Below are 26,330 nucleotides of genomic sequence, written 5' to 3'. Positions count from 1 at the left end.
CAGACCCTGCATCATGGTATTTCTTCTCATGTCTGCTTAGTCCATTCCTTCCATACATATTTACTAAGTGAGTACTACAATCCAGGCTCTGGGCCAGGCACGGGGGGATCGGGGGGGGGGGGGGGCGGTGAACAAAATAGCCATGGCCCCTGCCTCACGGAGCTTAGAGCCTCCAAAAGAAATGGACTTATATATAAATTATATATATTATATATAATATGTATTACATATAATATATAATGTAATATAATATATAATAATATAATATTAATATATATACTTATAAGTACATATATGTATTACATATATATATCAGTATATATATATTATATATAATTATACATTTTGCTAGCTACTATGAAAGAAAGGTAAAAGATGAAATTAGCAATGATAGCATGGGGACCTAATTTAGATCTGGAGAAGGGGTACGGGAAGTGGGAGGCATGCCTTACTGAAGTCTAGCACCAAAGAGAGGTAGAATGCTTCATGGGGATTGATAACAGGCAACGTCAAATGGGGAAAGTAACTTTTCACACTTGCATTCCTTTAAAAGTTGCTTACTACAGACCCGAAAGTGTTATGCCAAATGATTTAGTAAATAATGTATTTACTGGAAATAGTGGTTATGCTATTATTACAGGAATGTAAATTGGCAGAGCCTTTTTGTAATGCCATTTGTTAATACCTATCATGAAATGTAAATGCATACACTTTCAGATATTTCACTTCTAGAAACGGATCCAGAGAAATGTTTATGTAAGCCTAGAACGATATATTTATAAGGCCAGTGGTCTTAAAGCTGTTTTTCCAGAGTGTCTCCTAAAATAATTTTGAAAACCCACGTGCTCCTTTACACATCTTAAGGTGACATCTAAAATTTATCGTAAGTTATTGTCACAAAAGATATCATTTCTGCTATATTCTCAATATTGATATTTTAAAATGTGACTATTATATTACTCTCTTAAACACATTCAACATCTATTTGAATGCCACAGTAACCTAACAAACACTGCCGTCCGTATTAAAAAATCAGGAATAAGCTGGGGCGCCTGGGTGGCTCAGTCGGTTAAGCGTCCGACTTTGGCTCAGGTCAAGATCTCACAGTTCATGAGTTTGAGCCCCGTGTCCAGCTTTGTGCTGACAGCTCAGAGCCTGGAGCCTGCTTTGGATTCTGTGTCCACCTCTCTCTCTGTTCCTCCCCGACTCGTGCTCTGTCTCTCCCTCTCAAAAATAAATAAACATTGAAAAAAAATTAAAAAAAAAATCAGGACTAAGCTTTTCTTTAACACTTGGAAAGTCTGCACCACCCTTTTCCCTCTCTGAATTCATATTTCCATCATAATGCTGGGTTTTACTCTAATGTAACCTAGTTTTACGATTTTGTTAACTTTGCCTTCTGTTAATTATCTTTTTGTTATAAAAACATGTATACAAATTGAAATTTATGATTTCTGAATTTCCTGAAATCATAAGGTTCTAAGGGGAAAAATTATTTTTCTCCTGGAAGGAGTTACCATGACAATTATTAGTAGCAAATGATCAAAACACATGTAAGCACACATGCCACACATTTTAATAATCTGTGAGCATAAAAGAGTAGAATCTTATCGGGCTTTCCCCCCAGATAACTTCATGCACATGTGCATGATTATAACTTACCATAAGAATGACATGGTTTGGTATCGATTCTATTCCCATCTTTTATTTTATAGACCTAAGTGCCAAAAAAACTCTGTTCCCACAAACAGAAGTATATGGGAACGGAAAGAATTTTGTTATCACCATGTCCCTCAATTCTTTGAACTCTTTCCAAGGTATGTGGCAAAAATCAGACGGTGGTCTAGCATCACCAAGAACTATTTTTAACAATCTATCAGTGAACAACTCAGTGGGTGCCTCCTTCAATTTTGTTGACACAAAGAATTAGAAACCAACCAACTTGTCAATGGATTTTTTGTCCGGTCAATAAAGTCACTCAATTTCTCAAGTCCGACACCCATCTTGGAAGTGTCTCTCAGTTTGCACCAGGGGTTGTACACCCACGGAGTGGGCAAGAGATTGGCTAGGCTGTGTAAGGTGGGAGCAGGTGACTGGGGAAGGGGGAAGAGAGGGAGGAGCAGCATCCAGCGGGGCTCCTAGGAGAGGAGTTTGAAGAAAGAGCACCTATGAAATGAGACACTATCCATCGCCTCCTGGGAGGCCCAGGAGTCTCCGTGGCCTCCCAAGGTGCAGTGAGCCCTGTCTATAGATCACTGTCCTAGGCTGCTCTTTGCAGCACTGCTCTGGCTGAACTGGCTATGGTAGAATCATACCATGGAATATCACATCGCCGTTAAAAGTCTATCATTGACCTATGTGACTTCTGTGGTGAGATATCAAACATACATTATTTGTTACAAAAAAACAACTGTAGACCAGAACAGCACATACAACATGCTCACGTTTGAAAAAGTCCATCTACCCATTAATGGAAAGACTTCCAAAAGCGTGTACAACAAATTAAGAGTGGTCATCTCAAAGAGAGGCTGAGACACAAAGGTGACTTTCACTTTCTAACTTCCTGCGTTCTTCCCCGCCCCCCCTTTTTTTAAGTACCTATTCCCTTTGCAATTGGGGGTGGGGAGAGCTCTTGAAAATAAAAATACAACCGAGTGGATCATGTATGAAGTGATTTCAGATGCGGCTACGGAAATTTCAGTCAGCTGATCTACGTTATGGGTTCAAGAACTTTCCTCCTTTCTAATAGCAGCAGTCATGGTGAGAACGCAGGTCGAGGCCTCGTTCTTTGCCGCTCTCTGAACTACCGCTACACCACCTACCCCTGAAACAGCGCCTGTTTTGTGTCCGCCACTCCACACCACTAGGTCTCGATGGTACAACAACCCTCTGAGGCAGGTGGGCTTTACTAACCCTGTCAGGAAGAAGAGGAGAGAGGAGCTAGAATCCAAATCCAAGTGTGCCTAGCTGAGAACCCTTGATTTCTCGGACACACCCCACGCTTTCCTCAGTAACTCTGTGCGATTACCTCGTCTCTACATAAGGCTTGACTCTGTGACTCAAACTTATTTGGGATGGCAAACATCCTACCCCCATTTACATTTTCCTGTAAGATCTGGGTGACAAAAATCATGATGCGTTTTTAAGAAGTGAATACTTTTAAAACCTTTATAAAAAGTAATGCCGTAACTGTTATGCCCACAATTGTTAATTACTTAAACTTCTACTTGGCCAGCAAATCTTTTATAAGCAAAAATCTTCAGGCCAAAGAAAACCCTAGGTTAGACCTCAGAAAGGGCCAAATCAGCAATTCTAGGTTAAAGGAACAAATAGAATGGAAGGAATTGTGGTAAAGAGACAAATTAAAGAATAAGCTATTTTATTTATTTATTTATTTATTTAGAGAGAAAATGCAAGTGGGGGAGGGGGAGAGAGAGAGGAGGAGAGAGAATCCCAAGCAGGCTCCTCGCTGGCTGATGCGGGGCTCGATCCCACAAACTGGGAGATCATGATCTGAGCCCAAATCAAGAGCTGGACACTTAACCGACTGAGCTACCCAGGTGCCCCAGAAGAACAAGCCATTCAATCTTAGGGACGATTCAGAGGTTACCAAAGGAGCAGTTTTCTTTCTCTATGTCCCAAAAACTCAGCTAAAAGAAATGGAGCCAGAGAGACAAGCCTGTGAGACCGAACGGGGCCCCTTTGATCATTTCCTCCAAGCCCCTGGTTTAAAGATGGAAACGGGATCCACACCTGAAGCTAATGTAATATTGTGTTAACTACACCCAAATAAAAATTAAAAAAAAAAAAACACACAACAACCACCCAGACCTCAGGACCCAAAGGCCAGAGGGCCTGTTGCAATGGGGCGTGCGTTCAGAGGGCACGTTTCCTTTTAGGAAGCAGAGGAACAGGGCGTTTCATCTTATTCAACGGCACCTTACTTAGAGAAAAGAGCTCTCGACACTCATAAAGGAAACATTTTGTGTGTGAAATAACATCCGAATGCCTGGAGTTACACGGAATCTAAAATTAAGCGCCGAGTAAAAAACTCGAAGAGGAAAGAAAAGACCCATCCGAAGCACAGGGATCCTCTTACCATACTGGGAGAGACAGGCGTCCCTCTAGAACTGGAGGCCCCCTTTCTCCAGCCTTGGGGGAAGGAAGAGGAGACAGGCACAAAGCATTTAAAGTGCCCTTTTATTTTAAAAAATTCCATGAGTGATTTAAAAAAAAAATCACAAGTAACGGTATCTCTATAAAAAAATTAATCTGCTAATCGTACATTTCTGAGCCAGTGAGTTTTCACCCACGCTTCAACACCTGCCTCTTTCTGCAGTCTTCCGTTTGCCCTCGACATTTCTCCTCTCCCCTGACCCTCTTCTCTGCACATATGTGCTGGATTTGGGATTTTCAGAAGGCGCCCAGGAGGCGGTGCCCACCCATGACAAGGCTATCGCCGGTCTATAAGGTGCCAACAAAAAGAAGGTCAACATTGTGAGTCTCCCAGGAAGCTAAATTTATCCAATTTTTAAACTCAGAGATTATTTCTACCAGGCGATGATGGCATTTGCTTTTTAAAATGTCCTTAATTAGTAAAATAAAAGTCAGCAGTCCCTCGAATTAAAAGCCTTTTCTGTGTGTGTGAGTCTGAATTCCAAAATATGAACAACCTCAGGGAGAGATGACTCAGGCCTGGGGAGGTGGGGAGCGCGGCTGCAGGTCACCGCAAAGCTAAATAAAGAGGCTCCTCCGGCTCTAAATCAGGGCTCCCTGTTCACTGACACCTCATCCTTAGCTTGTCACCACCAGATCCGATTACCCTCTAACAGGGCCCACAACCTCACCCTGAAGCACTCATCACTTTTCTCATTTAATGAATCCAAGGTAGTGGGAGGCCAAGTGGGCTGAGATATCCACATCATGCCTTAACAAGGACCTATGGCGAAGAGAAGGAGTGTGAGAACTCAACTTTCCTCCTTAATAAGGTGTAGTTTGTCTCTAATGCTTCTAGCGTAAGGGGTACTTGAACCTGGTTTTCCGGCAGGTCGCATATCCCTCCGGATATTTACAAGTCGAACGGAAGCCATAACCAGGCTCTGCCAATCTGTGAGCCCATGGCCCGCGGGAGGAGGGCACTGCAGGCCAAATAAATGCCATGTGCAATCTGAGACTGGACGTCACCTGTTCCTTCTTGCTTCCACATTCACTCACAGCACAGAGGCCTCAGTTGAGCACACTGCGGAAGTGGCAAATGTTAGTGTGTGAGTCTCTTTGCTGAGTATAGACTACTTTGGACCCATGGGTGCCCCTCTGCATTTGCATTCTTAAACCTGCAAATAGTCTCCGCATGTCACAAAAGTGGAGACACTCAAGCCATCGGGGTGAAGGAAGGCCGCAGGGGCCCTGAAGATGGAGGAAAGAGACCAAAATACCAGGGCTGTTCATGCTGCCTCTGTGCACAGGTGAGCTTCTGGGGCTGGTCACAGGTCACACAGGTAGCAGCACTGTGACCCTCTCCAAGCCAAGAGTCATTTGAACACGCTTGTTAAACACCCAAACGTCCCTCTGCTCATCTCACCCATCAGTTACTTTCCCTGCTGCGGGCCGATGGCTGTACGTGGCTCAGGCAGGAAGGCACTGCTTGCTCACTCTGTGTTTTAGAATCATTCACACCACAAAACACGTCACTCCCATGAAGTTAAGCCACAATTTATCATCATCCCCCCGCTTTGATTTGTTTAACCTCCACCTGTTTCTATAGCATTCATGAGCCTTCTCCTGGCACTGTGAATGTTTATCGCTTTTGTGTTTCTTGGATGTGATGGAGTAAAAGAGGTTTGTGGAATTTAAGAAACAAAGCAGATGAACGCACGGCAGGCAGAGGAGAGAGGGAAACATACCACAAGAGCCTCTTAACAATAGAGAACTGAGGTTTGATGGAGGGAGGTGAGTAGGATGATGGGCTAACTAGGTAATGGGTATTAAGAATGAGTACCGGGTGTTGTATGTAAGTGATAAATCACTGAATTCTACTCCTGAAGCCAACATTGTGCTGTAGGTTAACTGAAGTTTAAATTAAAAAAAACAGGGAAAAAAAGAGATTTGTGGAACGCCTCAAAACGAAGCATGAACGCAGCCAACCCGACAGACTACCAAAGGCCAGGACTGCCCTGATGGGGGCTGAATAGGCACAGGCAAGCGCCTGGGTTTGGGTGTGGCCTTATGTTTATAACTGTGAACATCTGTCAGCAGACATCCTCAGTTTACATCTGGGACCGGACTCTTGGAAGTGCCGAGAAGGACAAGGCTTTGCCATCAGGCCACCTCCTGTAAGACTGTGAAATGATTTTGAAACCCGTGCTGACTGCCAGCTTGACTGCGTTTGCTCGGCGCAAACCTAGGCTGTGAGCCCTAAGAGTCTTAGGTGAGAGGTGGGGAGCACTGCACGGAGATGTCCAGCATACAGCCTCTCCTGAATGAACGGGAGTCAACGCCGAGCATCCCAAAGTGTGGGGAGGACACCGAAACTGCTCAGGGGACTGACTAGGTTCAACATCCATCCACCCGAAGCTCCGGATGTTTCACCTCCTTGGTATAAAGCACGTGACTCTACTAAGCCCAATCTCTTCTGCTTTTTGTCATCACACCGGAGACGTGCATATTGCTTCTCACACAGCTCTGGTATAAACTGGCACGCAAGTGTGACCCGTGTCCCTGGACAGGAGCCAGAGCTGCTTTTAACACCTTTGTTGAGGTACCATTTGCGTCCCATAGAATTCACCCATGTTAAGCATACAACTTAATTTTGAGGCAGTTTACGGAGTTGTGTAACCATCACCACAATCCAGTTTCAGAACCTTGCCAGCATCCCAAATCAACTAGCACCTAATAGCATTCCCAGGGTGTCAGCAGGGAAGTGCTTCTGCATTCCCTGGTCCAAATGACCCACACGCCAGGAGGCATCCGAGAGGGATCGGAGGACAAGAGGAAGTTGGACTCCTACCTTCCAAACCAGTTCCTTGTCCTGAGTCCATCAGCTTTAAAGCTAGCAACACGTGGCCCCCAAGTGGACTGCGACGTCAAGTGTGTCTGTGGATCGGGCTGAAAAGACGGGGGGGCAAGTCCCAGCTCCCCGATGTGAAGAGGGGGTGACGAGATAGACGTGGGACAAGTGTAATGAGATTCAAACAGAATGGAGAACAATGGTCAACGAAGGCAAGTGACAGAGGAGAAATGAGAAGGGCTGTTTCTAAGTCAATTAGTTGGAACTAGATGGCTTAGTTCCTAGGTTGCTTCCCACCTGGGGGCCCGTTGCTACGTGCTCTAGTGGGAAAGAGACGGAAAATCTCCACAGTACCGCAGTGTAATAATAACTCCTGCCATGCCGTGGGAACTACCACACACGGCATAATAAAAGTAAATGTTAGGGCACTTGACTTCGCGGCCTATAATCTCCCATTCGATCGGAACAGAGACTCTCCCGTCAGCAAGAGAAAAGTGGACGATTTAATTTTCATTTCTATTCATGCACAGGCCTGCATTGGAGCTCATCCACATTTCCTATTATGTTACTTGAAATACGGCCGTGTAGTCTGATACACAATATCTGACTGACATCAACAACTTCGTTTTGGACCAACTGATTTCATTCTAAATTATTATGGGCTGACAGATGCTGGTGGCTGCCCACGCGAGATCTGAAAAAGTCATGTTCTCTAATTCAATATTATAATAATTTAAAATTATAGCTTTATTAAGAGGAAACAGATTTATTTATAGCTAACACTGATGATTTCTAATGCCTTTCAGGGCTGTATTTGGCTATTCACTGCAGCCCACGTTTGGACAGCTTCAATTGTTTGAGTGACTAACAAAACATTCTGGTACCAATAATTTCCTTCTCGATTCAAAGCAACGAACAAATGCTACAAAAGCAGAGCTACAAAGCGGCCCTGAAAGGAGCCGGCCCCTCTGCAATGTCCTCTTCTCCTTGACCGACCCACCTGCAAGAGCATTTGTGCATTTGGGCCTAAAGACATTCTGCTTAAAATCCTCTCCTCCCTTGGCCTCCGGGATGTTGCCAGATGTGCTTTTCCCTTAGATGTGGACTTTGTGCGGGGTTTGGTCTTCAAGCTCTAGGTCCCTCTTCCTCTTTTCTCATGCTAAGGACATCCTCTTCCTGACTTAACTATCCCTTCTCAGCAGACGACAGCATCACTGATAAGCATTTCTATCATTTTGCAGCCCACCAAGTGATTTTACAGAACTCGGGAGGACAAGGCGAGGAAGCTAGGAGAGATGTTAGTTTTCTTCACAAATAAAGAAGCTGAAGCTCAGAGAGTCTGAAGGAAATCATGGAAGGTTTCCCAGCCCGGAGGCAGCGCTGTGCACTCTGTGTTCCGTCCCCAGGAAGGCCCTAATCTCTACCCGCAATCCCGGCTGGCCCTTGCAGCCTCGGCCCTCCCCGGCCTTGGCCCTCCAGCTTCCGCCTCCTCCAGCACCCACATGGGGACGTCCGACCAAATCTCAGAGTTAACACGCTTAAATAAATCCACATTTCCCCCCAAACCGGTTCCTCCTCCGGACGTGCTTATTTCTACCCAAGTCATTTGTCCCCCAACCCTACAACCTCACAGCTGACAAACTATTCTCTCCTCCTCCCTGCTCCCAAATCCAATCTGTCACTGAGGCCTGGCAATAATTCTTTTGCACTGCTGCTTCCACATCTTTGCCTTCTTTCACAATCCTGTTGCGCAGCTCGGCTCGGGCTCTCTTAACTGCCTCCCCCCCAAACTATCAAATAACCTGACTCCTTGACTGCAGTCTTTCCTTCATTGGATTGGTCCCACAGAGCTCCATCAGTTATTATCTGAAGGCTTAGACCTGATCATGCCACTTCAGTGTCAACCCACTGCCTACAGATGAAATTACAAATCCATCCCTGTCCAACCGGATCCCGCCCAGACCTCCTTCCCCAGGGCAGCCCCCCTCCATGCCAGCACAGAGCCTCTACTGCAGCCAGGCTGATCCGTGCTCGGGTGTTGGCAGTCCCCACAGGATTCCCTGTCTGCCTCTGCCTCTGTCTCAGTGAATTCACCTTCTAGATCCAGATAAGTCTGTCCCCCTCACGGAGCCTGGGCACCAAGGAGCACCCATAACTCTGATCGGCATTACTTTCTACCACTCAGTGGTCAGTCAGACCGTCGGTGTCGCCTCACTTTCCATCTGCCGTCCTGGTGGCCCAAACAGACCCAAAGCTGCTGGAAGGCGGGGCTTGTGTGTGAGGGCCTCGGTATCCATTCAGCCTTGCCCTTGAGTATTTAGTGGCTAATTATGTGGCCGCCAACCACGGTTTCTTGCAATGCAAATAATACATGCATTACCTTATGTGCTGGAGGAATCACATTCCTCTGGGATTAAGGTCTTCTTGGTAAAATGAGAGCAAACTAAACCTCAGCATCTCTCTCTGGGCTCCGAAATAGACACAACTTGCGCTCAGCTTCCACGTATGAAGAGCTTTCATAGATCAGCCCACTTCGATCAATTTCCCAACATTTCCAAAATAGCTTGTCAGACCGAGAAATCCAAAACTCATATTTTGGTGATAGCCATCTGAGTCATCGCCAGACCCCAAGAAAACAAGGGCCAAAGGCCGAGGCTCTTCACAAGCAAGGCACAGCCTTGGAGGATGGAGAACACCTCTCTTCCTGTGGGAGGACCCCCACGATCTTCTCTGCCTCTTCACCAACTGGCCATCCTGCCTTAAAATGGGGCCCAAATGCTAAACCACAGGGACAAGACCAGAACTTTCGTCAGGCTCAGTCTGAGGATCCCTTCTCATTCACAGCCAATCGCTGCTCTGCTCTGCCCTTTAACCAGGTCGAAAGCTCCGGCAGGCCAGCATTTCTATTATTATTCCATCCGCCCAAGCTGTCAGAAGCCCTTGGTCATGCCTTCTGACTGGGCTTCTCAAAGGCTCAGGATGGGAAACGGTCTCTGGAGACAGAGCAAGTATTTTTGGTGTTTATGGTCACAACGACACATCCTACCGCCAAGCCTTTCCAAGATCTGACCATAGACCACAAGCCGGCAGTTGCAGAGATGCAACGCTATTAGCAGGTTTGGAAGAAAACAGTACCCCGAAGAGGAGTGACCCCGGGTGACGACAATGTTCACGACAGGCACTCCAGGGCCTCTTACGAGGCCGGCCAAGAGTCACACACTTGTTTCTAAATTGAGCAGCCAATTGAAAAGATGCTGGAAGTCGTTCATGTCAAATCTGTCCCTGAGAGCAGCTGCCAAGGGTTAGGGAAGGGGTGGGGGCAGGAGGGAGGTGGGTGTGGTCATAGAAGGGTGACACGGGGGATCCTGGTAGTGATGGAATGTTCTGTATCTTGACCGTATGGTAGATACACAAATCTACACACGTGACAAAACCGCAAAGAACTAAAAACACACAAGCACTAGTAAGCCCGCAGAACCCGGGGGACGTGTCAGTGTCAATATCCTGGCTGTGATCTTGCGCTACAGTTTCATTATGATGTTACCCTTGAGAGAAAACGGGTAGAGGGTATGCGACTGTCTCTGTATTACTTCTTAGGACCGCACAGAAACCTAGAATCATTTCCAAATAAAAGAGTTTAATTAAAAAAGGCAAATTCCAAAATACAGTCCTATTCTGTTGAATTCTGTGGCCATGATAGGTGCAAAGACAAGATGTAAAGTTAAAAAAAAAAATTAGTCCCTGAATCTAGACTTCTCAAAAGGGCTGTCACCCAAGTCAGACCAACGGTGGCCTCAACCAGCACACATGCGACCTCACACCATCCATGCACGCACATCCCCAACAGACCCTCCGACTTGCTTACCCCCAGAGACTCTAGCTACCTTGCCCTCTATCACACAGTGGTACCTCGACCTTTGGAGAACTCACTCATGTTTTTAACTAAGTGGCCATTATGACACCAAAGCTCATCTGAAATTCAAATTCAAAACATTTAGTGTTGTGACTACAATGAACTCTGCCATTCTGCATTTTCACCCATTCGCCTTTATACACTAAACACATAAACCACCAGAGAGTACGAATAAAAGTGCGAATGCCCACTTTTACAAAAGGTCTCTTCGTCACTTCTTTTCCATCATCGCTTCCCCTTCTTTATAAACCTGGAACATCTAAAACCAGCCGAGGGCTATGAGCCTTCCATTGAAACAGCTGTGTTAGTCCTCAGGCTGCCTGAAGGGGCAAGTCGCACTCCGCAGCTCTTTTACAATTGTGCAAACAGAAGCCAGAACGCTCTCCTTACTCACCAATGTCATTGCTGCGGTCCGAGAGATCCTTGTCCAGGATGCCGGATATCGAACTGCCCACCAAGTCAATCTTTGGACCGTCACCCCTACATTAAAAACACAAGTCCAGGCATTTAATCATTGGTGTGTGTCCTTGTTGTTTTGTCAGCTTTCTTGCTGCACATGCGTTAAGGAGCATGCCGTGCGCGGGGCAGGTGGCTCTGTCGCCTATGGGGGAGCCAGTGGGAGTCAACGAGCTATCCAAACACATGGGCCTTGGTGAAACCGGCCGACAGACTAGATGCCCACCTCTCCGGCACACATTTTCAGAGGTGGCTATTTTAATAATGACTGTTCAGCAATATACCTTCAGCCACAAACCCTCCCGCTGGTACACAGGGTACAACGTAGGGCCTGCTCCCGCCCCGTGGCCAAATAAGCACCAGCAAATGATAACTGGGAGCTTCCCTTTTAAGGAGTAAGGAATTTAGCCAATGCTGCTAGTCAAAGGTCGGCTACTTTTAACCTTGAGAAAAAGGTTTTCTGGCCTGAGGCTGAGGCATCAGCCAAGCTGTTGACAGGCACAGGGGGTTGAGTTAAAGATCTGGCAGCTGCAAGCTGGCAATGGGGCACAGGCCTGTAAAATTAGACAGCTCTTGGGTGGGTGCCCCCGTGCCCATTGGGACACGAGTGACTTCCTTCTGTATCTGGGCTAGGAACAGCCCTTAGGAACGGGAAGACGCCTGTAAGAGGATGAGAGAGATAGCCTACTCGTGCATGAACAGAAGGTTCCTCCAACTTCCTCCAAAAGGGCAGTTCTCTAGACCCTTTCAGGGGGATGAGCCCTGAATGAGATTACCCAAGGTCTGTGATGGCAGTGAAACAGGGAAAGATCCTCACCCATAAAATGAGGGGGAGAAGCCAAGCAGTTGTTCTGGGAAACTAACAGAAATGGGCCATCTCATGGCTCTTGGCAGTCATCATGGCCTGAAGCCAAACCACACGATGAGTAACAGACTTACTCAAGGAGCGCTTGTCAAATACCTATCATGCACGGGGTATTGAGAGGGCCAAGCCAGGTGGTTCCTACTCTGGAGGGGCTCACAGTCCAAATGGGAGAGAGAGGCGGACACATGAGCACAGGCCCACATGGCACAGGCTATGAAAGTGACAGGCACACCACAGTCCCGTGAGAAGAAAGGACTGGGTCAGAGCAGGGGACTGCATGGTGGGGCCAGCGGCACACAGAGGAGGTGGCATTCCAGCTGGGCCTTGGAGGAAAAAGGAGAGAGAACATATCAGTAAGAGGCAGGATGAAGCAAGGACCCCAGGGTAGGTGGGAGTGTCCAGTGTGGCCAGAGGACCCAGGGCTAAAGCCTGAGGTCCCCAAAGCAGTGAGAGCAGAAAGGTTGGAAAGGGTCATGTTGCTGGGCTGAGTACTAGAGGGTTCTGTCCATCCTGGAGGTAATGGGGGATAGAAGGACCGCTGAGGCAGGGGACCTATAAACCTGGGGGCAAGGATGGGACTTGACAGGGCTGATGCCTGGGTTTCTTCACTCAAGAAGGGGCTGTGGTAGTAGCTAGCATTCAGCATGACCCATGTATCCTCGTGATGGTGGAGAAGGCCCAGCAGAAGGAGGTAAGCCCCCGTCAGTTCCCGAACGAACAAGACTGACTCACAACCTCAAGTGTAACCTCAAGCATCCTCAAGGGCAGACCAGCATAGGTACGAACTCCAGGGAAACAAGGCTGAGCCAAGTGGCCTGGCCTCCCCCAAGAGAAAACACAGCTCTAAAACCGTGTGTGTGCATTTTGAGACTTTCTGGGCTTCTCAGGGCTCGGCCGAAGTAAAAGTTCAAGGAGAGCATGGACTACTGTACTTGGAAGGAGAAAGCAGCTTGAGCTGCACAGCACAGCCTTCATTGCCCACCTCAGCCCTACCTCCTAGGACTGTGGGGGCCCCAAGGGCAGGTATCCATAGCAGACTTCCTCTCCATCCCCCACCCCCCTCACCAAAGCTCAGGCCCCACAGGGCACACTCTCTCTGACAGGCCCCAAGCCAACAGGAGTGCTGAGATTGAGGGAATTTCCCTTGTTTTATTTGAGAGAGAGACAGAGAGCCCTTGAGCAGCAGGGAGGGGCAGAGGGAGAGGAAGAGAGAATCTTAAGCCGGTTCTACGCCCAGCACGGAGCCCAACGTAGGCTGGATCTCACCACCAACCTGGGCCCAAATGAAGACCAACCCGAGCTAAAATCAAGACTCAGATGCTTTAACCAACTAAGCCACCCAGGTGCCCCGAGGAAATTTACTGCAAAACATTTTATTGGCAGGGCCCCAGTGGCTTCTAATTGGAATGTAATCTTCTGAAGGAAATGTTTTGGAAATGCAGCATTATTAATAGGAAAGAATTTTCTTCTTTTCTTTAAAGTTCATTTATTTATTTTGAGAGAGAAAGAGTATGTGCACTCGAGGAGGGAGAGAGAGAATCCCAGGCAGGCTCCACTCAGCATGGGGATCACAACCTGAGCGGATATCAAGAGTCAGATGCTTAGCCGACTGAGCCACCCAGGAGCCCTAGCGGGAAAGCGTTTTCATTTGTTAAAGTTCTTAAGGGCTCCTAATCTCACTGCTTCATAGCTATGGAGCCAGAATGATTTGGTGCTGTCACTCTCCAAACTAGCACAACTCAAACTGTACTCAGAGCCAGACACTCCTGTCCTTTTGGGAACACGCCGAGGACCTAAACCTACGAGAACACATGTTCTGTCCAGGGAGAAAGGTCACACAGGCAACAAAAGTCCAGTTAATTCCACTGGGACTTTTTTTTTTTTTTTTTTTTTGCATTAAGGGAAAAGATGGTTTGAGGTGACACACCCTGGCAGGTGGCTGGGGAGAGAATTCGAGGCGGTGTTGGTGGTAGAAGGAACTTTATACAGCAGTTAATGATCTGTACCTCTGAACAGCTCAGCTCAGCTGCTTCTGAACATGTGGTTTATTCGTACATTTTGGGAACTATGAATCTTGAAGCAGCCACTTCCCTCTTTGACATCTCGAAGCTTCCAGTCGAATGTGAGCCTATCTTGAGGACTGTAGAGAACCCTACTGCTCATTACTGTGCTCGTCTTATCTGGGCTCTATTACTTTTCTACCTTTATTTCCCCCTTACTGTCACTCTCAACTATTTTATTCTTGTATATGTATTTTGGACAGTTACCACAAAGCCTTTCGGAAATGATTCAGGGTAAAAAGGAGTAATTTCTAAGAATAGGGTATATATCAATAGCATTTAAAATGATCATCTGCTTTGGGCCAGTTCTGGGAGGCTATGCTAAAGAAATGGTGTGAAACACCCAAGTGGGTTTTGCAGATCAATATGTTTACCGCAGTGTTATTTGTAACAAAGAAAAACTGCAACCTGGCGCTTTCATCAAGAGGGGAACAGGTGAGTAACCTATATTTGATGGCCATGGAAATTACATTTATAAACCTTTATGACAAGAAGGACAAATACTGATGCTATGATGGCAAAGGACAGAAGCCAGTTACAAATGACCTACCCCTCCATGCACATACACACACACACACACACACACACACACACACACACACACGCACACGCACACACACACCCTTCTTATGTATCAGGAAGAGGGATTATTTCTTTTAAGATTGGAAGATTATTTGCAGTGATTATTCCTGGGTAGTGTGATGGGTGATTTCTAGCACCCAGCTCAGCACCTGGTATATGGCAGGGGCTCAAAAACACTTGTGGAATTAATGAACATCTGCCTTTGTTCTGAAATGGGAATGCATTATGTATTTGCACAATAGATGCAATTTTTCCCCCAACGCTGTATGACATTCAGCATGATCCTAACTATGTAAAACCGATGAAAAACACACCAAATCATACATAGGGAAAAAGATGGGAGAGAAACAGCAGTCGCTGTTAAGAGCAGTCGCTGGGATAAGACTAGAGGTCAATTTTCCCTTTTAAGGTTTATGTGTTTTTAAAGTTCACTTTTAATAACAGAGACTCCTACAAGTCAGGCAGCTTATGTTCTCTCTCCTTTCTCCCCAACAGTAATGTCAAGGTAAAAGGTGACGTTGCCTGACCCTTGCCTGCAAACTCTCCTTTAAGGACCTCCCTGACCACAGGTGCCCCTGTGGCACCTGTGGCCACACCTGGAACTCATCTGTGACGTCACAAATCCGAGACTGAGAGGTCCAAGCCATGACACACCACCTGAAGAAAGAGGAGCCACCAGCCGTGAGCGACCTGTCCCCAGATGTTAATGCGCCAGCTGTATTCGGACAGGAAGCTTAGCATCCCCTCATCTCTCTGAGCCCCGGTCGTGCATGCCAAGAGCCAGACACAGGCTTTCGGCTGAAATTATCTTCTATACAGGGCCAGAAGCAAGCCTATTTTGAAAACACAGTAGGTGTCATTTAAAAAAGGTTCTGCTCCTTCCAAGTAGGGAAGCTGCAGCTGGTGTTTTGACAGTGTTCAGACTGTGGGTGTGGAAGCGTTTTACAATGTCTATTTGTAAATGCTTTTCACTGTATTTATAGACTCTTACAACAATGCTAATGAATTTCAGTTCTGAAAAATACCAGGATTTCTGAAATTCTCCAAAGCACATGTTTGGAGTGGCTGATGCCCAATGAGGCCGCAGCCCTTGATGGTCTCTGTTCTCCAGTCCGCCCAACACATGGGTACCATTTTGGCAAAAAGGATGCAACGAAATGCAACAAAAAAAGAAACATCCAATCCTTTTGGAATTTACTAGCTCCTGAGAGGATTTATGTATGGTGAGCTTCTATGCCCACAGCTGCTGAATAAAAGGAGAAAATAAAAGAAAGCAAGCATATCACCCTATGTCCAAAGATACCAGAGCAAGGCTGCCCTTACTCATTTCTGATTTTTAAATCCAAATGATGCTACTGTCTTGTATTTTTCTGAGCAATTTTGGTTAGGGACACTTGAAACACGAGACCTGGATAGGTAACTGGCAGGGAAGTCTCCTTGCTTTCCTGGACAGGGAGCCTAAATTGCAGACAATGGGTTGACTAGCTCAAGGACACCCGCAGGCCTAAGTGGAACCCACGATCCCACAGAGGCAGCAGCAGCAGCTACTGCATACTGACGGCCTGTCACAAGCCAGGCACTAGGGTCAGCTCCTTCCATCCGTATTCAATTGTCACAACCACTCCTGGAAAGATCTGCTCGGTATGGTGGACAGGGAGCCCCCTCTGGTGAAGGGCTGGATGCCCCTGCCGCTGGGGGCGCCGTTGGCCCCTCCGGGGACCACCTCAGTTGCTGAGCGCCTCCTTGGCCAAGGCACATCCTTTTCAGGGCGGCCCACGCTCCACAGTATAAAAACCTTGCCCAGTTCAGGCCAACACAGACAACTCTGAGGAGCCACCTCAGCCCCTCCCCGTGGAGTCGGCCGAGGCTTTCGCGAGCCAGTATCACAACTCAACTTCTCCCTCTGCCCAACGCTGCTTCTTTCCCCCTTCCATGGGCACTGACCCCAAAAACATAGCTCGCATACTAAGCGCTGCCTCAGGGCCTACTTCCTGGAGAACCCCACCTGTGATGCCCTTTATTTTCATCATATAGATCAGGAAACTGAGGCTCAGTGACATTAAGTCACTTGCTAACAAGAGGTCATAAAAGTAGTAGGATACCAGGGTCTGGATTTGAACCCAGTAACTTTGACTCCAGAGCCCAAGCTCTCGACCACTTCTCAAAGCTGCTTCACGCCGCCTCCTGGTCACGGGGACAGTGAGTCACTGAGGACGCCGGGCAGCCTGCGTCATCACTGCTCACCGCCAGAGCCGAGTAAATCGCCTTTGCTCCCAAGTTAAAAAAGTACTACTAATAAACAACAATCACACACCAACCAGCCCAGATGCCTGCTCTTCCCACTCAGACCCAAGACAAGAGAAGGGGCGCGTACAGTAGGAAAAGTGGAAGATGTGCCACGTGCATCCCTTGAGAACAGGAGCTCGGCCAGTGGCATGGCCCAATTCAGCCCACGGTGGGACAGTTAAGCCAAGACATGTGGCCTGGAAAAGGTGTTGAAGTGCAGAGGAAGCCGAGGCGAGCAAACCAGTAAATACATAAATGAACAGCAGCAATCAAACGCCACCCAAAAGGACCACAACCCTTTTGGAGGTGAGGGGGGACGAAGGGGAAAAGAGTGACTCCATAGATTCCTACTGAACAAAAGATCCCAAGTCCAGGTGAGGACTCTTTTTTGGGAGACCTCCTGCCCACTCTCAGAAGCCTCTATTCCCATAATGTAAATGTTTGGGCTTTACCTAAAATTTGTTACGGGGTCGGGGGAAGAAAAAAAGCTGAGAAGGAAAGGAAAGGAAAAGAAATAGAAATGGTTTCTCGTGCTCATGCTCAGGAAACCAAGGCGCAACCCTGCAAATCCTCTATTTTTTTCCAGCTTTCATCCCACTCCGGAGGTGTCAACACATATGGACGACGGCAGATGTCAACGTGAAGATCCCAGAGACATGACGTGAGTTACCCTCTCTTCTTTCTTGTTCCCACTCTGCTATGTTTTATTGCCCCTTCTAATGTAAAACTACCCCGTCTGATTGTATACCTGTCTTGTCCTGGTCCCAGTGTGCAGCAAGAAAGCGAGGCCGAAGGAAGTGAATGCTCCCTGCCTGCTTTCCTGCCTGCCTGCTCGTAACATTGCACACTCAGGCTCTGACCACTGAAATTGGTCAAGGGTCTTTGCTCCAAGGATGGGAGTTAATGTGCCCAAGGCCATGCGGCCAATTAGTGGCAGAAGTGAAACCAGATGGAAGCTTCCTGATGCCCAGTCCACCCTATCTTTGCCCACCACACCTGGGATGACAATAATCAAAATGAGTACCCACATTCACATGCTTTATGCTTCTAGAGAATTTTTCCTCTCTCAAATAAGCAACTATAAGAAGACTCCACCCATCTGTGAAGGCAGCAGGTGGGAAGCCGGTCCTTCAGAAGGGCTCTGCCCTGGGATGTCACCGCCCAGGGAGGTAGAATCCTTCCGTCAGTAAAGGACAAAATTGTAACAGCGGTGAGTCCAGGTTCCTTTGCTTGCCAGCAGGAGGGCAGGAGAAGTCTCCTTCCTTTTCCTGAGAAATAAGGGTCCAAAGGTCCTGCTGGTATCTGTGGAGTCCCTACATACCCACCTGGTGGCCAAAAATGTCCCAGGGATCGCAGGTACTTTTGACCGAGAACTTCCCACTTAACTGTGGCCAAACGAGGCCAGGGGAGAAAGAAGCTGGAACCAGAGCAGTTTTCCTGGCAGCTGTCCCTTGTACCGCGTCCTTGTTTGGACGAGCACAAACAAGCTTGGCTATTTATAGCTGGTGAAGACACGGTGGAAGGTGATGGGACACTGCCCACTCAATTCCCCTCCAAATTTCTGTTCTTTGTGCAGACTCTGCGAGCGTGTGTGGGAAGAAGCCTCTCTCCAAAGCCCATCCAGGGCACAAACCCACAACCCCCTAAGACAAAAGGAGGTTGACATCACACCCCTCATCTGCAAACCCACAGTTGGGCATCTCAGAGGGGCAAGGGGCTTTAAAGATGCCAAGAAGAGGGGGCAGTCATCATCATGCAACTCTGAGAAAAGTTTGTGAGGTGCCATTTGAGAAAAGAATGTTCAAAGAAAGAGTCCGTGGAAAAAGCGTTGTATGACCCAACAAGCACCATGCACGTGTGAGGTGTTTAGTCCCCCACTGGTCCCTTGCCTGGTTCGGACGATCCCTGGCAGGATAATCGGTGTGCCTCAGTCTGGGCTGGGGCTAAACCCTGTCACTACTGTTGGTTCTCGCTGCAGGAAATAAAATGCATTCTAGGGGCGGCTGGAAGAAGAGAGAAGGGTATTTATACAAATGAAATGAGGTCAGCAAACAACGCAGACATCCCTGCAAGGTGACAAGGTATTTTCCCCTGTGCCCTGTGGGGTCGCTATGCTCCAGAAATGAACTTCCCTCCCTCAGTCACGGCCTTCCGTGAGCCCTGACTTCCTCTGAATCTCTAGCTGCTTCTGAGGGAGGTGCTTCAAGCTTCCACCCCCTCAAGGTCTCCTGATGTGCTGTCTCAGAGTGTCCATGTTTCCCCACTCCCTCAGGGCTACAGCGCATGGCATGCTTCTCGCCATGTGGAAACCCCTCTCCCACCGAGGTCACCACTGAGCAACCGCATGGCAGGAAAAGAAGCATGCGTGGATTTGCTAAGTGCCTCTCAGGTGCCAGGCAGAGGGTCAGGGGCTTGAGGTACAGCAGCTGGTTTCAATCAGCACACCCGAGCAAGGTAGGCCTCAATCTACCGTTCCGCAGAGGCAGAAGCAGAGACTCGGGGAGGTGCACACCTTGCCCAAGGTCACCGGCTGAGGAAGGAGAGGGCTGGGGTTTTGGCCCTGGTGTACCTGGCTCCAAAGCAATAGGTGGGCAGGAACCATCATGTCTGGCCTGGTTACCACAGTTTACTACCCAGAACAGGGCCGGGCCCAAACATAAGCGCGCGTGCATGTGCGTGCGCACACACACACACACACACACACTCTTCTCTCATCACTGTACCCATCTGTAAGCCCCCATTTTCCATCTTTTTTCCAAGTTTCTCACAAGACAAGCCCACACAAGCTTGGCCACCTGCCCATTCTCTCCAATTCATGCCAAGCCTGTCTCTAGCCACCAACCATTGCACAGAACTCCTGGACTGGGATCACCAAGGGCCAATACTAGTGACCAAAGCCTGTGGATGCCCTTCAGCCTCCCTGGTGCACACTGTGGTGGGGTTCTCGGAGCATGTTCAGCTAACCAGTGGCGGCAGGAGCAGTACTGGGAGCTTGCTCGAAATGCAAGTTCTCAGGCCTTCCCACAGATCCAGTGAGTTAGAAACTCTGGGGAGCGGCAATGTATGTGGTAATCAGTTTCCCACCAATCTGTAGTTGTTCCACATTCCTTTCTTCTGGCTTCCTTGACATCACACCCCATCCACCCTTTCTGAGGGCGCCTAGTCCTTCCTCTACCCTATAAATAACAATTTCCCCCACTGCTGGCTCCACTCTCTCCTCTTCTCTACTCTAATCTCCCGGAGGGCTCATAGCCATTCCATGCTTGGAATTACCATCCATGAGCCAGTGACACCCACCTCTGTAACGTCTAGCCAAGATCTCTCTCCCGAATTCTCCAAAGACATGGCTGGTTCCTGATTTGGGGAAGAGAAGGGAAACGCTCCAACACTACATGATGCACCACTGGGACTCTTTGAAAAGACCTCTCAAACACTCGAGTAATCCAAAGTCCAAATGAGGGCCTAAACACCCAAGTGCACAATTTACGCACCTGCTCGGGAAGCATTTGCACGCACCAGTGATCTTTCTCTTCCTCTTGTTTGATTAATTGACTGATTGGTTTATACCTTGTAAGAGCAAAGAGGTCTTTTTAAATGCTTCCTTGTGGTAGGCATGGGGGCCAGACCCCTCACAGAGTGATCAGGACCTGGAAGCTGATTTCCTGTTCATCTGTAACCCCAGGGGCTTGAGCAGCCGGGCTGCCCGTGTAAATCTAAAGAAAAAGGAACTTCCATGTGGGTAAATTGGTCTCAAGAGAGACATCTGCCCTTCCCTAAGCACTGAGTTGATGTTTGGCATATAAATGTTTACTTAATCTTTGCCTCAAGCTCAAATGTCTCAGAGCTCGACAGCGTCTTATCTCCCAGTGTTCCTGTGAAATCCTGGCCCCATCTTCATTACAAGTAGAAACCTTGCAATTCCACTGCCGTCCCCACTGGAACCGGTGTTTCATCTTCATAGTAGGGCCTCCAGCCTTTCACAGGAAAAGTACCTCATGGGTTTACATTTAAAGCAACAGCCATCTCTGGGCGGCACAGGTCTGGGAAGTCACCGGGTCTCCTGCCCACAGCCTGGTGTCCAAGACCGAGATGCCCACCTTCTCACTGAGATCCCTCCTCCGACACAGGCTTCCACATCTGAAGTCAGGTGTGCCCTCCGGGATGCGTGAGCCACGGTACCAACTCCCCCACATCTGAGGTCTCCTCTCTGAATGGCTTGGTACCAGCCTGACCGTGGAATCTTTCTTATCACTGAATGTCTTCAACTGCCAGAACACACTAACATCCATGGGGGAGGGCACTGGCTTCTAGAACATCAGCCTCCCCTCACTTTGGCTCTTGCCATCTTCCTGAGCCTATGACAGCCACATGGGCAATCCATCCCCAATGCCAGCCCCTCCTTCCCCCGGTCCCTTCAGTTCTTATGACCTTCATTCATCTTCAGTCACCCAGATTCACGGCCCCTCTCTCTGTGGATAGGTTCATCTTCAGACCTACTCCACCTGTGAAGTGATGAGCACACGCCTCCCCTCTCTGACCAGCATCTGCCATTCTCCTAGCCATCGGTTCTTCTCACTCTATGCTTGCTCACCTCACCTCCTCCTTATGCCTTTCAGCTTCACTTCCTTCCTCTCCACCCGGGCCCCCTGTCTACCACTCACGGCCCCTGGAACACCGGCCTCGCTGTCCCCGCCCTGCCAGTCACCTGCCCCGTCTACATGGAGAGCACACGCTGCTCTGTGCTGGATGTGCTGTAGCAGACAACGGGCAGGATTCCCCTGCAACTCAGAACAAAGGTCCTGCTCCAGCTTCCCCGCTCTTTGGGAAGAAAATGAAAAAATACCACAAATTAGGGTATCTATGTTTGCAAGGACTAACAAACCTGTTCTAGCCTGCTTCTACCTCTTTCCCTGTTGGGTTTATTTACTTTTGAAGGCACACACCTGCCCTGCCCCTCAGGTTTCTGGCGTGCTGCCTCTGCTGCACAGAATAATCACTTGAGCTCAGAGCAACCTGCTTTTCTCCAGCATTTCCTTGGATTTGTCCTGTATTTTCTTTTGGACCCTTCTCCCAAGTTCCAGCACCTCCTTTCACAGAGGTTTCTGAACCCACATTTGGTACATCGGTAATACATGTTACGGGACATACAGTGTGACAGGTTCGTGTGTATGTGTACACACACATACAAAAAGGTTTGGGTATATTCTGTCAACTGAAATCTTTTTATGATAAAATATCAAAACAAGTGAGTAGGCTCTATACTCTTGAGCCTCCGTCTTCTCAAGTGTGAAAATGTGGCGGACAGAATGTTCGTTGCCCACCGCCCCCCACATTAGATACATGGTGGGCTGGGTAAGACCAGCAGACTCTGTCTTCGCACACTGTGAAATAATAACGAAGGCACCCCCAAGGCACAGACTTTCAAACAAAGGAGGCACTTAGGGCCTAGTAGAATCTCTTATCATTCAATTTTTAAATCAACTCTGGTACTAAATTTTATTTTTTGGAAAAAAGTCTTTTTTTTCCCCCCCCTGTTAAAATTCCATCTTCACTTACTTCCCGGAAATTGGAAGAATATTCTTACCAATGGGTAAGTACCTTAATGGCATGCTTCCACTTGCTCAGACTGGACACAAAACTGTGCCCAGGTGTCACTCTAGTTCTCCTAGATGTGATTCCCGGAAACTGATCTATAGCTGAGCCCCAGCATCACTGAGATCCAGAACAGCGCCTTGCACGCAGGGGCCCCTCAATACATTGCTGTTACGCGAATGTATCTAAAAATGACTCCCCTCTTCCTAAACTTATGTATTCCTTTATCCTGAAAGATACTACTTCCTGTTTAAATGGAAAGAAACCAATCTCTTCTGGAAGCCACATTTGGCAGCAAGCTTTCTGGCTGGTGAGAGCAAGTGTGAGCCCAGACACTCCAGCGAGAGGGGCAATGCCTAGCTCCCTATAAGGATGGCAAATGATGACTGTGTGTCCGTGTGTTCACCTTTCTGTCCATCCATGTAGTCAGGGAAATCCTAGAGAGGATTTGGGTTTACACAGCAGACAGTGCCTTTTCTCCAGAGGATCACTGACACAAAACAGTTTGAACGGTGTTGACATTCCTACCTCAACTAATCGGGCAGAACAAAACAAGTTCATAAACCAACATAAGGGTTGGTTGTCCAATGTACCTGCTTAGCAAAAAATATGAAGTGCACGAGGTACTGAGAGACAATAAGCCTTTCTTTGATCTTCTTAAATTGCTTAAAGCTGAAATCCATGGCACACTGGGTGACTCAGAACATGAGACACACACACCACAGAGCTTGTACAGGGCCTGGGAAGGATGACGGGAGAGGCAAAAGTGAACAAAATGTAAGCACTGGCACGTCCCTCCCTTTGTGGGAACCGTGGCATTCAACAAGTGTGTTAAATGAGCCACTACCATATGCTCAACCCTGTAAAGCATGTGGAGATGACAAAACACACTCTTGATCTGCTTTAAATCTGGTAAAGGAGTCCGCGGGTGTGAGCATCCCAAGTGCACAGCATGGGGCCCCACACTAGGCGAAACATGGGGTGTCAGGCATTTGGGAGACAGAGCAATCACGAGAAATAAGGGAAGGCTTCCAGAAGCTGGGTGTGCTAACTGGGCTCTGAATTCGGGGAGCGTTAACAGGTGCATGAGAGGTAGCCAGGAAAGGGTAGGGAACTGTCAAAAACGTGGGAGAATCTAGAGGAGGGATTCTCACAGGGTGAATGAATGTGGGCCAGAAGCTTGCAGATTACGACCTGGGAGCTTGTTGAAAATGTAAATTCCCAGGCCCACCCCAGACCTACCAAGTCAGCGACCATGGGGGTGGGGCCCAGCGATCTGTTGGAACAAGGTCTCCAGGTGACTCTGACCCATGCTCAAATTTGAGAATCGCCAAGTTAGGGCAGGCACTGTCCTCACTTCAACTGGCTGAGCAAGAGGCCAAAGCAGGTACTGGCTCCCCAAACGTTCCCAGCCTTGCCTCGATCTGCCATTTCCTAGGACTGTCAGGCAGGAAGCCAGGGGCTCTCCTCCCTTGTCCTCTTTCTGCAGACCCAGTGCCCTGGGGGCTGGGCCACCACAGGGTGAGTGGGAGGTCGCAGATGTGAACAGTTACATTTCCCACTGGCTTCTGTATGGAGCCCTCCTCACGCATCTTCCCTGGCGATCCGTACTTCTAATGGACAAGCAGAAGACGCGCGAGCTGGAGGCAGAGAAGAGCGAGGGAGAGGCAAGAAGCGAGGGGGGCTTCTGTGAGCCCAGAAGGTCAGCAGTTATAATTTGCTTCTCCCTTGCATTCAGGTCCATGGCGGAACTAACGGAACCAGGTCTAATTGATGGCTCACAAAGCCTGCACCTATCCCACAACGAGACGGGTGACGGCAACCTTCCAAGGCAAAGAAGCCATTGGAATTGTCCTTCTCTTCAGATCAGATCATGAGAGAGAACAGCAAGAATATTATGGAAATTGTTACTGACCTCAGGGAAATGTGTGTAGTCCCTGGCAGACTAAGAGAGTTTGGCAGAACGTGCCCTCTTTTCCCCTTTCACCCGCCACAAAGCAATGTACAACCTTTGCTCTCCATTCCCTGTTTGCATAGCCTGTATTCTCTTCAGAAGCACTTAGGTTTACACAACATTTTTCTTCTGGAGTGCTGGCTTCTGGGCCAACCATGCTACTGAAGAGGCCCAAGCTAAGGTCACTGAGGCTGTCAAGTGGCCCCGTCGTGCACATGTGCAAACAGCCTTCTATCAGTCAGGAGAAGAGGGCACAACAGGTAAGGCCTGACCAACTCAATGGTGGCCCTGGTCTCATCGGTTTCCCCACGGGCCACCCTATAGTGGCAGTTGTTTGGACCTTGGGAGATGCCTGCCGAACAACACAGGGGAAGCAGCTGCCACTCCGAGAGGCTCGCCCGCACTGAGATGACCGGCTGTGTGTTCACACCGCACCGCAGGTGCGCTTACGTGCATCCACCATGGCCGGCAGGGATTCTGACATTTCTCAACCACTCACATGGCTACCCGCCTCTGTACTGGGGCAATATATTGTTGTTCTTATTAAGAGTAAATGAGTCATGCTACCACATGGATGAACCTTGGGGCCATCAGGCTAAGTGAAATAAGCCAGTCACAGAAAGACAAATGCTCTAGGATTCCACTTACATGAGGCATCTAGAGGAGTCAAATCCACAGAGATAGAAAATACAGTTGACTCTTGAACAACACTGGTTTAAACTGGGTGGAGCCACTGACACGTGGATTTTTTTCAATGAATGCAGGCCAGTACTATGAATGTATTTTCTCTTCCTTATGATTTACTTAATGTTTTCTTTTCTCTAGCTTACTTTATTGTAAGAATAAAGTCTATAATACAAAACATATAAACTATGTGTTAATCGACTCTTTACATTATTGGTAAAGCTTCCAGTCAACAGTAGGCTACTAGTGGTTATGTTTTTGTAGAGTCAAAAATTATACTTTTCAACTACATGGGGGTTAGTGCCCCTACCCTGTGTGTTCAAAGGTCTACTGTACAATGGTGGTCGGCAGGGGCTGGGGGAGGAGGAAGGGGAGTTAGCATTTAATGGGTCCAGAGTTTCAGTTTGGTAAGATGAAAAGAGGTCTACGAATGGATGACAGTGGTTGCACAACAATGTGATGTCCTTAATGTCACAAATGGTTATGATGATAAATTTTATGTTATGTGTATTTACCATAATTAAAAAATTTTTTACTAAGAAGTAAATGAGCGGGGTGCCTGGGTGGCTCAGTCGGTTAAGCACCCGACTTCGGCTCAGGTCATGACTTCGCAGTTCGTGAGTTCGAGCCCCGCGTCAGGCTCTGTGCTGACAGCTCAGGGCCTGGGGCCTGCTTCTAATTCTGTGTGTGTCTCTCTCTCTGCCTCTCCGCCTCTCTCTCTCAAAAATAAATAAACATTAAAAATTTAAAGAAGGTAAATTAGCTGTTCTTGTGTCACTGCATTTATACACCCAGTTCGACATGCAATAATAAGAATGACAACAAGGGCCACTTGGCTGGCTCAATCAGTGGAGCGTGTGACTCTTGATCTTCGGGTTGTCAGTTTGAGTCCCATGTTGGGTAAAGAGATGACTTAATAAAACCTTAAAAAA

General features: G+C 47.9%; 1 protein-coding gene across 10 annotated transcripts in view; it reads right to left on the bottom strand.

Moving 5' to 3' along the window:
• Positions 1 to 26,330, bottom strand: part of SH3KBP1 (SH3 domain containing kinase binding protein 1) — a 330,169-nt gene that overhangs the window by 23,135 nt on the left and 280,704 nt on the right. For all 10 annotated transcript variants that reach the window (XM_019431615.2, XM_019431614.2, XM_053891776.1 and 7 more), the window contains one exon: positions 11,314 to 11,399. In XM_019431615.2, the coding sequence (XP_019287160.1) occupies positions 11,314 to 11,399 (86 nt within the window). The remainder of the gene's footprint in view (positions 1 to 11,313; positions 11,400 to 26,330) is intronic.

This window comes from Panthera pardus, unplaced genomic scaffold, assembly GCF_024362965.1.
Source record: "Panthera pardus isolate Hobbes unplaced genomic scaffold, ASM2436296v1 HiC_scaffold_27, whole genome shotgun sequence".
Classification (NCBI taxonomy): Eukaryota; Metazoa; Chordata; class Mammalia; order Carnivora; family Felidae; genus Panthera; species Panthera pardus.
This window is presented reverse-complemented; position numbering and strand designations above follow the sequence as displayed.